The following is a 13,925-nucleotide window of genomic DNA, read 5'->3' as shown; positions in this document are numbered from 1 at the left end:
AACAATTATTCACAAAATAACACACATTACAAAGTTATACAACTTTGTAATGTATGTTATGTATGTGAATAGCCCCCTTCCCCGTGTTTCCCCCCACCAACGCCAGAACCGGAAGTGTGATGCACTATACTCACCTGATTCATGTGGACCCCCGTCCTCCATCTTGGGACAATGAGGTCATCTTCAGGCGGCGGGCCGAACCGCTCCATCCGTCCTTAGTGCCGGTCCCCCTCTGCCGCGTCATCAGCAGCTCAGCCGCGATTGGCTGAGAATAACTGTGCTCAGCCAATCGCGGCTGAGCACAGTTATGACACGGCAAAGGACGGCCGGCACTAGGGACGGATGGAGCGGTTCAGCCAGCCGCCTGAAGATGACCTCATTGTCCCAAGATGGAGGACGGGGGTCGACACGAATCAGGTGAGTATAGTGCATCACACTTCCGGGTCTGGCGTGGGTAGGGGGAAACACGGGGAAGGGGGCCATTCACATACATAACATACATTACAAAGTTGTAGAACTTTGTAATGTGTGTTATTTTGTGAATAATTGTTTAGCGCCGCACTACCCCTTTAACAGATGGTATCATACAGCACTGTAATAAGAGAGCCTGTTATTGTTTCATGCTGCCTGTGGTTCAGGCAGAATAAAACTAATAACAGGTTTGATGACCTATTCTATGGGGCTGTTTTGTTTAACAAGAGACTCTGCATTAAATTGCATTTTTATTGGTACTGTATACAAGTATCATTCCATAACCATAGAGTAGTATTATACAATCACTTCACATTAGTTGCAGAATAGTGGAGAATTCCTTTATTGGATTACCTCTCCATCCAGAATGCCTCTGAAGACTGGAGGAAGTAAGGCAAGGAATATTTGTGGGCCAACATCTGGATTCACCATGAGAACATTCTCCACAACCTAAAAAAAAAAAAAAAAAAAAAACCATAAAAAAGAGTCACCACATTGTGAAAAATGACTAGAGATGTGCGTGATTTGATCATGCTTTAGTCTGATCGCTCTGCATTTAAATACTGGAGGCTGACAAAGTTAGGTGCAGCCCTAGGGAGTCCTGGAAAACATTACTTATATGGCTTATGGCTGCATCCAACTTCATCAGCCACCAGTATTCAAAAACACAGTGATCCAACTTGAGCATACTCGTGTTTTGCTCATCCCTAAACACGACATTTATATTCTCTTAAAACACAAAGTACAGTAAACTAACAAGCAAAGCCAACTACAATTGTTGCAGTTCTCTGAACAGCATGTGGTTGGAGATGGCATGTTGAAAAGATTAAAGGTGAACTATCAGCATGTCAGATTAATCTAACCTGCTGATGGTCCCCTAATGCACATTGGGCGCCGAGGAGGGAGGTATGCTTCTTACCTTCCTCCTCTGCGCTGTTCTCATGCAGTTAGTAGTTGAATCCATGGCCAGGAGCACCATTAGGATCACTGTTCCGCCCCCATCGCGCCGAGCTACCTATTTATCTAACCTGCTGATAGTTCTCCTTTAAAAACTACAACAAAATAGCAATGGTCACTTCATTCTAGGGGGTATATCGACAGTCATTCTATGGATCTGCAACGATTCAACAGTAATTTCTCCAACTATTGTACTGAAGAAGTGTCCCACTGTGCCAAAGCTCAAAACATTCTTCTGAATGATGGACAACCCAGTTTTCATTGTCATGTGCTGCTTAATTTTCCATGCGGTGGAGTTAAAGGTTAAATGGGTTAAAGGGGTTATCCAGCGCTACAAAAACATGGCCACTTTCCCCCTACTGTTGTCTCCAGTTTGGGTGGGGTTTTGAAACTCAGTTCCATTGAAGTAAATGGAGCTTAATTGCAAACTGCACCTGAACTGGAGACAACAGTAGGGGGAAAAGTGGCTATGTTTTTGTAGCGCTGGATAACCCCTTTAAAGCTGAGGCTTTCTCATTTATAACTGATATCGTGGTGGTCCTCATCATCAGTTAGGGGACATACTATTGTAAAAATGATAGTCCAATCTGAACAAACCCAGAGTGAGAAAGAAGTAAATTAAATTTTTATTTTTCTGTCCAGTGAATAGTATAAGCAACAGGAAAGCACATCTATAATAAACCACCTTCAAAACATACTAAATAAATAACAATAAACCTTTCACCTTGGGACTGGGTTTACTCCTGGAAGAAATTGTTTAAATTCACACATAAGTAGGTTTAACTTATGGAGCTCAGGAAAGCATTTATATCATAGATTAATAGAAATTCCTTTGGTCGAAAAAATTCAATTTGAGTGCATCCAGCAGCTTATACATTAAAAAATTGAGTGCGTTCATGTCTGAAAACAATAGCAATGAAATAATGCAGTATTCGTAGAGCGATGTTTTGTTCCTATGAGCAGAAAAAGCACGTCAGGTTAAGTGTTTTCTTCCTGTGTTTTCCTTCTTCCAAGGGAAGAAATAAGAAAAGCCATGTTTTTTTTTTATTGCATAGGTGGAAATGCACTAAAGGAATCCATGACATCTGTAACATACACAAATCAGAGGCATGTCATCAACCCCATATACAGTAAATGCTGACAATTTTTTTTTTTTTCCTGTGGACGTGTCATAAATGTCAAAGAAGTGAATGTTCCTTTAAAGGGGTTATCAAGCCTCGGGGGAAAAATACAATTAACATTAAAAAAAAATAATGAAGTCACATTCGCCTGCCCTGATCCCCCTCAGCTCAAAGGTCTGTGGCACATCAACATCTCAGTTCCCATGGGGCTGATGTGTTTTAGGAACCAGGGGTGAGCAGTGGAGACTGAGAGATGTTAGACCCTGAGCTGAGGGGAATCAGTGCAAAATATGTCTTTTTTTCTGTCACCCTGAGCCGACTGTAAATTTTTTTCTGTATAACCAATTTAAATTATATACTTGCCTACATCTTCCCACGTCAGTCTTCATTGTCATTCGATTACACTGGAAAGCCAGGATAAAGAGACCCCCCCCCCCCCCCCAACATTACACTGTAGGGATAAATGCTATCTATTCCATTATACAGGAATAAATGCTATCTGGCCCATTATACAGCTCTAATATAGTATATTATGCAAAGTCAATGTATACTGTACATTTAGAGATGGGCTTTAAAATGTTGGCACCTTACACTACATATCACCAGGCAGGAAAACGTATTTATTGTTATTTTCAACAAACTGGGACTTATTTTTGCAGATGGCCATGGTGCTGTGTACACCTAGAATACTCCAGAAGCTTCCAGCCAATATAATATTCAGAACACAACAATTACCATTACAACAAAAGATTGGTAACAAGTGATGCAAAAATACAATGAGAATTAGTAATCCATCAGAGTTTATATTTAGTGCGTGATTGTTCCAATTCATATAATCTCCTAACTCAAAGCCCACAAAACATCTGTGCTTTGTTCCCAAGGCTGGATCTTCAATGATGGCAGCTTCAGAAGAAAACTATATGATTAGCAAACTGTGTGACTAGGAACAGATGTCCCTTTCCAATAAGCATTCTGCAATGCTGCATGATAGGAAAATCCCATATCACAGTGCATGATGAGAAAATGGTTATACACTAAATATTACATGAAGGAAGTAAAAATTTTAAATAGTTAAATATTTTGTGGTTTAGGATTTAAGATGCTGTTTATTTTGCTATATCCCATACATGCACTGTAGATTAAACCTTTATTTTCTTTTTCTTTTTATTGAGAACCTATCTTCAGGATCGACCATTCATATCTGATCAGTGGGATTGCACCTGGTATTCTAACCAATTGAATGAATTGCAATACAACATACTCCCTATGGTGCCATTTCTGGGGCAAATAAGCCAGCCCTTTTTTCAATGCTCAAGTACAGAAGCAGAGTTGTCACCTGCACATTTAAAGGTTGTTCACATCACACTTACCTATTGATTTAAAGATGTTTAAAGATGTTGGCCACCTTTATTACACAAGTAAATAAGGCACTTGCATATATACACTGTACTGACTGTGGCCACACTCTCTATATCACTGCCCCTTGTCAATGCCCTAGGCTATGTGCCATCTGGATGGTTTCCCTGTCCATGTCCGGTGTGGAGCTACATTAGTACAGATAACAGAGCAGCAGTCAGCACAGTTTATATGTGTAAGTGTCTCATTTACCTGTATAATAAAAAGTAAAAGGAAACTAACTGCTGCAATTAACGTTCCAAATAGGGATGGTCCGAACCCGCCGAGGTCATCGGATTCCCGCTGTCTGCCCGCTCCGTGCAGCGGGCGGATACAGCGGGAGGACCGCCTGGAAAACTGGGATACAGCCTATGGCTATGGCTGTATCCCAGTTTTCCAGGCGTTCCTCCCGCTGGATCCGCCCGCTGCACGGAGCGGGCAGACAGTGGTAATCATTGCGGAGGGTTCGTTTTCGTACAAACCCCGTCCGAACCAGGTTTGGACCATCCCTAGTACCTAGTACTGTTAGATGTTTTCTTCTCCCATAATGTAGAAGAATACTTTTATTCTCCAGTATAAAGGGACAATAGGGTGTTCCCAAGCTCCTGAAGTACAGCAAGCTGTAATATATCCTTGCCCGACCCTCCCCCCCCCCCCATCCCTGCCTGAAGCTCATTGCCAAACAGGGTCAGGTATGGAAAGGAGTGTCAGGAGGTGTTGCAATCCTCACCACTTTAAGATCTTGAGAACTCCTTTGCACTAGAGAATCGCAGTAATTTTTCAACACTATGGAAGCAAAGGGCAAATATATGAACGGCACCATGTTTCTTTTTGACCCAACAGCAATCTTAAAGTCCCCTCACACCTTAGAATCTAAGTCCAATATAAAATGATGTTGGTGGAGATAGGGGTCATGTGTGAGAGAAAGTCTCTTGCTGCACCTTAAGCCTCTCCATAGAGAACATAGAAACATAGAAGATTGTCGGCAGAAAAAGACCACTGGGTCCATCTAGTCTGCCCTTTTAGTATTTTCTTTCTTATTATCTTAGGATAGATGTATGTTTATCCCAGGAGTGTTTAAATTCTGTTATTGTAGATTTACCAACCACCTCTGCTTGAAGTTTGTTCCAGGTATCTACTACTCTTTCAGTAAAATAATATTTTCTCACATTGCTTCTGATCTTTCCCCCAACTAACAGCTCACTGTGTCCTCTTGTTCTTGAGCTCAGTTTTTTACTAAAAACACTTCCCTCCTGAACCTTATTTAGTCCTTTAACATACTTAAAGGTTTCAATCATGTCCCCCATTTCCCTTCTTTCCTCCAGACCAGTGATTTTCAACCTTTTTTGAGCCGCTGCACACTAATAATATAGATTCTAAATGTATTTATACTCACTCAGTGTGAAACCTGGGCCTGTTTTCTTCTCCCCCCTGTGCTTCTCTCCACCATACTTCTCCCACCTTCTTCTCTCCTGTGCTTCTCTCCACGATACTTCTCCCCCCTGCTTCTCTCCTGTGCTTCTTTCCCCCATGCTTCTCTCCCCCATGCTTCTCTCCTGTGCTTTTCTCCACCATACTTCTCCCCCCTGCTTCTCTCCCCCATGCTTCTCCCCCCTGCTTCTCTCTACCATACTTCTCCCCCTTGCTTCTCTCCTGTGCTTCTCTCCACCATACTTCTCTCCACCAAACTTCTCTCCCCCCTGCTTCTCTCCGCTGTTTGTCTCCCCCATCCCCAGGTTTCTCTCCCCCCCTTCCTCCTCACCTCCTCAGAGATGGTCGCCGCTGCTGTCCGCCTCAACTACTGGCCGCCCGTAGGGCCCGGACTCTCTCCTCCAATCAGCGGAGACCGGGAGCGTGGTAAGCTGCAGCGGGCCGTAGTGCACACGTTGATTGGATGCGTGCATCACGGCCCGCCGCAGCGCACCACGCAACCGCCCATATTATAATCCGCCACTGATTGCTGCGCATTGCCGGGGAACAAAACACAGGGGCACCATAGTTTGGGGAACTTCCCCGCAGCACACTGGTTGAAAATCACTGGCACACTTGGCACACTGGTTGAAAATCACTGCTCCAGACTATATAGATTCAAATCTTTAAGTCTTTCCTGATATGGTTTATGCCTCACACCCTCCACCATTTTTGTGGCCCGTCTTTGGACCCGTTCAATTTTATCAATGTCCTTTTTTAGATGAGGTCTCCAGAACTGGACACAGTATTCCAGATGTGGCCTCACCAGAGCTCTATACAGCGGGATCATAATCTCTCTCTTCCTACTGGTTATACCTCTAGCTATACACCCCAGCATACGATTAGCTTTCCCCACCGCCTGGTTGCACTGGTGACTCATTTTAAGGCTGTCTGATATCACTACCCCTAAATGCTTCTCTTCTGAAGTCTTTTCCAACACAGTACTGCCGATGTGATACTCGGATAGAGGATTCCTCCTCCCCAAGTGCATTATTTTACATTTGGAAACATTTGGACCACTTATTTAGCAAAGCTAAATCATTTCCCATTTTGCTGACACCTCCAGGAATATCAACCCTATTGCACACTTTTGTGTCGTCAGCAAACAGACAAACTTTACCCACCAACCCTTCTCCTATGTCACTTACAAACATATTAAAAAGAATAGGAGCCAGAACAGACCCTTGTGGCACACCACTTGAAAGCAGTCTCTGCTCGGAATATACACCATTAACAACAACCCTCTGATATCTATCCTTCAGCCAACCACAAATCCACTGAACTATCCAGGGATTAAGTCCAATTTTCTCCAACTTCTCTATCAGCTCTTTATGGGGAACTGTATCAAAAGCTTTGCTGAAGTCCAGATAGGCGATATCCACAGCACCACCTTCATCCAGCACTTTTGTGGCATAATCAAAGACACCAATGAGATTAGTCTGACATGATCAGCCCCTTAGTAAAGCCATGCTGGTTTGGATCCATCAAATTGTTGATTCTTAGGTGATCCATTATTTTCTTTTTTACAAGAGTTTCCATCATTTTCACTACTACAGATGTCAGGCTCACTGGCCTGTAGTTACTGGGCTCTTCTCTATTCCCCTTCTTGTGGATTTGTATAACATTGGCTGTTCTCCAATCATCGGGGACATCTCCTGTTAGCAGGGATTGGTTATACAGATCTGTCAGGGGGGCAGCAATCACAGATCTGAGTTCTTTAAGAACCCTGGGATGGATCCCATCTGGACCCATCGCCTTATTCAGCTTTAAACAGGCAAGTTCCTCTGCAACTTCAGTCTCTGAAAATACTGGAGCTGAACCCATATAGCTGGAGGCAATGCTGTGTCCAACCATCCTGTGATTGTGAAGGTCGCCTTCTGAAAACACTGAGCAGAAGTAACTATTCAAATAGTCAGCGACCGCCTTATCTCCATCAATAAACGTATTCTCCCCATTACTTATTTTAGTAATGCTGCAGCCATTCTTCTTCTTCTTCCTGTCACTTATATATCTGAAGAAGGTTTTATTCCCCGCAGTAACAGATTTTGCCATTTCTTCTTCTTTTGAGGCTTTAGCAGCATTTATAATCTGCTTTGCCTCCTTCTGTATACTTTTATATGTCTCTCTGTCAGCTTCATTCCCAGTCTCCTTATACTTCCTATACGCTGCCTTTTTTCCTTTTACAATGGCCTTAACCTCTCTAGTAAACCATAATGGATTCTTCTTCCTTTTACTTTTGCTAACTTCTCGTACATGTAGTCTAGTTGCCTTTAATATGGCTTTTTTTTTTAATTCTGCCCACTGAGTGCTCGCTCCCTATGTTTTATCCCACCCTCTTAATTCTTTATATAAATACTCCCCCATTTTATTAAAATCTGTCTTCCTAAAATCCAATACTCTTGTTGTAGTATGGGATTGGACGCAGTCAGTTTGTATGTCAAACCATAAACACTGGTGGTCACTGGAACCTAAATTTTCTTCCACTCTAACTTCAGACACCCGATCCCCATTAGTAAATACTAAATCTAGAATGTTCTCTCCTCTGGTTGGTGACTTCACAAGCTGTTTTAGAGATGCCCCTGTAAGGGCCTCCATTACATTCTTGCTTTTACATGTAAGCATGTTGAAGTCACCCATAACTACAATGTCCCCCTTTAATGACATTTTAGTAATTTCCTCCATCAGCATGTTATCATAGTCCTCACTTTGCCCCGAAAGCCTATAGATAACACCTATTCTAATAACAGATCCCTCTTTGGACTGCATACAAACCCAGAGAGTCTCCAGCTCTTTATATGTATTTTGGATAACTGACGATTTAAGACTATCCCTGACATAAATGGCTACCCCGACTCCCCTTCTCTCTGCTCTGTCTTTCCTGTACAAAATATATCCCGGTATAACTATGTCCCAATCATTAGACTCTTTGAACCAGGTCTCTGTTACAGCAACAATGTCCAAATCATCTCTAGACATAATGGCCGTCAGCTCACAGATCTTGTTTCCTAAGCTGCGAGCATTCGTACACATTGCCCGAAGATTACTAAGCTTCATAATACCTTTATTCCCAACTTCATCTACCGCACCAACAGCATCTTCCTTACCACCAATAACCGCACCAACCATTGCATTTACAGCACCAACAACTGCATCAACAGCACCAACCACTGCGCTTTCACCAATCCGGATACACTAATTTGTCTTTACTGGTCGGGGACAGAAATCCTCCTCCTCTATTATACTTGTGTCCCCTTCATCTAGTTTAAAAGGAACGCTCACACAACTTGTGTATTGGGAGGGTGGGGGCCCATTGGAAGCGATAACATAAAATAATGGTGGCCACCCACTTAAAGTGTAGCTGTCCTTAAAATTTTTAAAATCTATATCAACAGTAGATGTGATATAAAGGAAGTTTGCAATTTACATTCAGTATTTAGTTTTTTTTAGCTATCATGGAAAACATGGCACTTCTTGTTTTCTGACTTGTATTCTAACAAAAAAAAACAGGAAACAGTCAGAAAACAGGAAATCCTGTGTATCCCCTGCCATTTGAGTGCTCACAGAGAAGGCAATTATGTAACTGATGGACCCATTGAGCCATGACCCTCTGTGCTAGCCGGAATTCCTGTGTTTAGTCTGTGTTTTTTTTTTTTCAACCAGCAAAATCTGCCTTTGGTAGTCCAGCTTTGTTTTACAGCATGATAACAACAACAAAATACTGAATGTATATGGAAAACTTGCTTTATATCACATCTACTGTTGATTTAGATTTTGAAAGTTATAACGACATTGACACTTTAAAGTGACATTCTGACATCTCTACACAGGTGTAAAGGGTAAATTTAGCGGTTTTCATACCTTATTTTATATCATACGTCATGGTGCTTGTTCAAGTAAAAAGTCATCTTTTATCAACTGCAGATTGTGTTTAGTGGGCGGGGCCTCGCAGCATTAGCGCCACTTTGCCCAGCCCACACCACCACATTTGGCCCCGCCCCCTCACCGGCTATTGGAACAGGCTGGCCGAAAGGTCTAGACCCCACCCCCTTTACGTTGGCCAACCAATGGACATCAAGGGCGCGGGGCCAATAGTACCATTGTGGGCGGGGCTAAGTGGCACTAGTGCTGCATGGCCACGCCCACTTAATACAATCTGCAGTTGATAAAAGGACACTATCTAAAGTGTCACTTTAATCCTCCTCTACTACATACAGGCAGTTTTGCTAATCCAAGGGGTCAACGCCCAACAGAAATAAATTTGCATACGCTATATAATGTCAAAGGCATAGGAAGGTCCAGTATGGCCCCCCGTATACTTCTATGGGCCCAATATACTTCTATTGGTGCCACATTCTAAATAATACCAAAGCTGTGTGCATTTTATTTCAAACAGATAAAAGTCAAAGTAGTCATATATTTACAAAAAAAGGAAGAAAACAAGAGTGAGCTCTTAAACTAGGGAGCACAAAATGGGACAAATAAATTCCCAGAGGAAAAAGTCCCTTTTGAATAAATACATAATTGAAGTATTCTGACCTATTTAGGTTTATTGCCAATAGTTTGCTTTGCTACAGAGAGATTATCACTTTAATGGATCAAAGGTAGCTTTTACAGAGAGAAAACATTTCTCAGAATCTTTCTGGGTCTCCGGGCGGCCGCTTTTGCAGCACTTCACACAAAGCGCTAGAACTGAGCACATGAAGAGGAAGCCAGAGGAAAAACACAGATCTGAGAGCATCAGTGAAAAAATACACAGACAAGAAATTATGTATATGAAGTCCTCTCCCCATGATCTAATAGATACAGCGAAGGCCTAGGGCGGCTATAAAATAATGCTGCGCTTACTAAAAACCCCAAAATGCCCTAAAATTGGAAGCATGCAGAGTATAATAGTGCACTGTGTAAGGTAATTACACTGGTAACTGTGCCTGGTGGTATCATGTGGACAGGAACATCTTGAGATTGTACTAGAAAATAGTTTAGAACATACAATAAGGATTTTTTCCCCCCAATATATTCTTTGGTGACATAAACTATAAGCCTCTGAATGAAATGATGTCCAGGTGATCTATGCAACCACAATTTTGCCTAAAGTCCTACCTTTATATTTTCCATCCCATTTGAATCCACTTTTGGCTTTGTCACAACAACTGCAGTGGCAGTTTAAAAAATAAAAAACTTGTGTGTGTGAAACCAGCATGTGCACACTGAGGAATAGGCGAGGAATTGAAGAGGAATCCACTCTTAAATTCTGCTTGAAATTCCTCAGATAAATATGAACAGAGCCATGTCCATTGTGTTCAATGGAATTTCTGCTCTGTTGTTCACACTGCGGAATTTCCAAGCAGAGTTTTCTGCTGCAGAACCGCTTTTTGCCCAAAGAATTGACATGTCAATTGTTTGGGTGGATTCTGCTAGAGGAATCCCATAGAAGTTCAGCTTAAATTCCGCTCTAAGGATATGTGCACACTACGTAATCAATGCGGACTTGTCAATTCTTGGGCAGACTGCGGAATCCGCCTGTGCATAGAATGGAGTGTATGGCACGGGCGAAGATGTCAAGCGCACTGAATCTGCCGAAGCTCATTCGCACGATTTCCGTAGTGTGGAAGGGCCCTCACCCCTAAACATAGCCTGATTATTTGAATGTTTCTATCTCTGCCCTCCATAATGCTTAGGGTAATCTCAATGGTCTCCCACAGCAAGAATTTGGGTTCTAGGAATAGTTACTTGGCACCTACTTGCAGATAGGAGACAATAAATCAGCCTGGGAAATCTCATAGTAAAGCCCTATTCACACATCTAAATGGATTTTCACATAGATTCCATGCCAAATCTGCTATAAAACCATTACCAATCAGCATCCCATATATGTTAGTGGGGACCCTGTTTACATGCTACAGAATTCTTTTAATAATTATATACTAATTAATACTTATTTTATGTGGAAACACTTAGGATTATCCCCAAAATTATTCACTAAAACTGGAAAAATCTTTATGCAAATAATCATACCAATGGTAGAACTCCAAATGTAAGCCTCACATTTCTTCCATGGACCTTACAGTAAAATTTGTGGAAGATATGATACTGTCATACTGACAGAATGATAGTCACCCAAACTGGTTGTAAGCGAACACAGACAATTAATTGGTCCTCTCTCTATCATAATAAGTAAACAATAGGAACAATATATGCACAATATGAGAATTAGGCTATATAACATTAATAGAATGCACCACAAGCCAAAAACTATACAAGAAATTCTGAGTAAATAACAGGAAATAACCTTCATCTGATACTACCTACACCAAAGCAACACAGGCTACACTTCAATCCCCTGCATTAGTCTTTTTCATCTTATTTTCAGAAGTAGATTTTCATTCCAGGCATGAAGCTGTCAGCAATAGGCATACTGCTTTCCTATTGTAAAAAAAATCCAGTCTTGATAAACATGAGATTTATAGATTTTTGTGTAATAAAGAAACCTAGTCCCTTACTGTCTCATACCTCTGTGTGATGACAGTGGCCTGGTGATTTCTGCCACAATGCAAGCTTTGATCAAGATATCTTTGAAGGGCTAAAGCTCCATTCAACAGGCAAAGCAAAATATATCACACGTACAATGGTAGGAAAACAATGAGCTTGGTACTGGCAGCAACATTATTTTGTCATGAGCCCGATATCCCTTACAGTTTGCTGTGAGATCCATATTTATATCACATTCTGCCAGACAGCTACAAAAACGCCCAATAAAAATACATATATGGATGAGCTTGGCATTTGTCAATCTCGATATGGGGTGGTAAGCAGATATGAGCGCATGCATGCTGGCGACACTACTTTGCATAATAAGCAAAGTGCGGGGACTCGGTAGACATCACCCAGCCATGCAGAACACTCTCATCGTGTCATCCAGAACAGGTGCAGTGAAGGTTTTAAATCTACAGGCTAATTTGTCAGTATCACCACATCTGTGACAACAGATTGATGAAAGCTTGGTGGTGTGGATCCCCCAACCTTGCTTGGTGACGTCAGAGGAGCCCTACCCAATGGAGACCAAAAGAGTGTCATTTTGGCTTCTGTTACCATCGGAAGGTCCGCCTTTTTGTTGTATAGAATAATGCACAGGTATATAACATAAACAAGTAAAATAGAGGGTCCTGTGACTATCACTGTATTCGAGGATACTTTGTACTGTTTCAGGAGTCCTGTGTTGTCACTGTTATGGGCACACTATGGCAGGCACTGTATTTGGGGGGTCCTCTTGCAGTCACTGTTATGGTGACCATGTGGTAGTCATTTTTTTTGTCTCTATATTGCATTGTAACTATAATAATGTAAAGTCATAATAAAATAATGGAATTTACAGTAAATTAATATTACCATGTTGTCCCTGCATTATTGGTATTCTAGCATTTTGCAAAATAATTTCCAGAAAAAATGGTATGGTATGATCTGCACAAATGATGCAGTCACAAGGAGTTTTATCACTTATTAGGCTTTGGAAAAAGCTGTGCACCAAAGACAACATTAACCTCAAGGCTGCATGTTAACAGAGCTGTTTGGAATAAAAGAAAAATGTAAATTATACTTATTAAAGGCAAAGTAGAACTCCATGAGTCAGTCTTGTGAAAGCAAAAAAGAAAGACCAGAAGAGAATGAAACATTAGGGAATTGCTGTTATATCTTATTTTGGTCAGAAACAAATAACCTGCAGGTATTTTATTCATATCCTGGTAGGAGACGCCAGTGCGCTATAGCTGGGCAGCCTAGTGACATGAATGCTAAAAACCAACAGGCTTATTGAGCATTATAAACAAGAACTTAGATGTATTTTATAAACCCACACACAACATAAGTGCTGATCATGTGTATCACACACACAGAGAGCAAGATAGGTATAAAACTAATTTAAAGTAAAGCTCAATTTTAAAGAGCTTCTCTCTATTAGTTAGAGTGGGGAACGACTACAAAGAGAACCTTTAACTCTGGAGGGCCCGACGCATCAAGGTATTACAAAGACCAACTTATGTAATCATCCCCAGAAAGGAGACTGTTTGGGGAGAGCCAACACCCTGCCCTGTATTAATGAGGGGCAAGAACCACTCTATATTGCAGGTTTTGAGAGATGTGGCAATCATAGGACCATCTCCAAGAAGGCTTAAATAGCTTCCTCTGGGTGGTACCTGGCAGTGTCCTGTTACTGACCACTAGAGAAGAGCGAATTTACAGTAATAACGAAGTGAAGAACTTCATTATCTCTGAAATCTGCTCATTCGCCGGATGCATTTTAACTCACTGCCGCTCCGTGCCGCTGTTCCCCAGGTGGTGAGAAAAGCTATATCCAGTCCAGAGAAACTTCTCCCAATTTGCCAGGAATGGCAAAACTGGATCCAGTTTTTTCCAGTACCTGAGGAGAAGCGGCATGGAGTCAGTTAGAAGGCAGCCGGCTGATGCACGGATTTCAGAGATAATGAAGCGCTTTGCTTCATTATTAGAGATGAGCGA

The 13,925-nt window shown here is 41.7% G+C and overlaps 1 protein-coding gene across 1 annotated transcript in view; it reads right to left on the bottom strand.

The window, feature by feature from the left end:
- The window catches only part of IPO11 (importin 11), a 359,108-nt gene that overhangs the window by 168,114 nt on the left and 177,069 nt on the right, over positions 1-13,925 (bottom strand). Inside the window, exon 25 of the mRNA XM_069962715.1 lies at positions 826-921. Coding sequence (XP_069818816.1) covers positions 826-921 — 96 coding nt within the window. The remainder of the gene's footprint in view (positions 1-825; positions 922-13,925) is intronic.

The sequence above is a fragment of the Dendropsophus ebraccatus genome, chromosome 3, assembly GCF_027789765.1.
Source record: "Dendropsophus ebraccatus isolate aDenEbr1 chromosome 3, aDenEbr1.pat, whole genome shotgun sequence".
In the NCBI taxonomy this organism is placed as follows: Eukaryota; Metazoa; Chordata; class Amphibia; order Anura; family Hylidae; genus Dendropsophus; species Dendropsophus ebraccatus.
The sequence above is the reverse complement of the archived record's forward strand: the minus strand, read 5'-3'. Positions and strand labels throughout refer to the sequence as shown.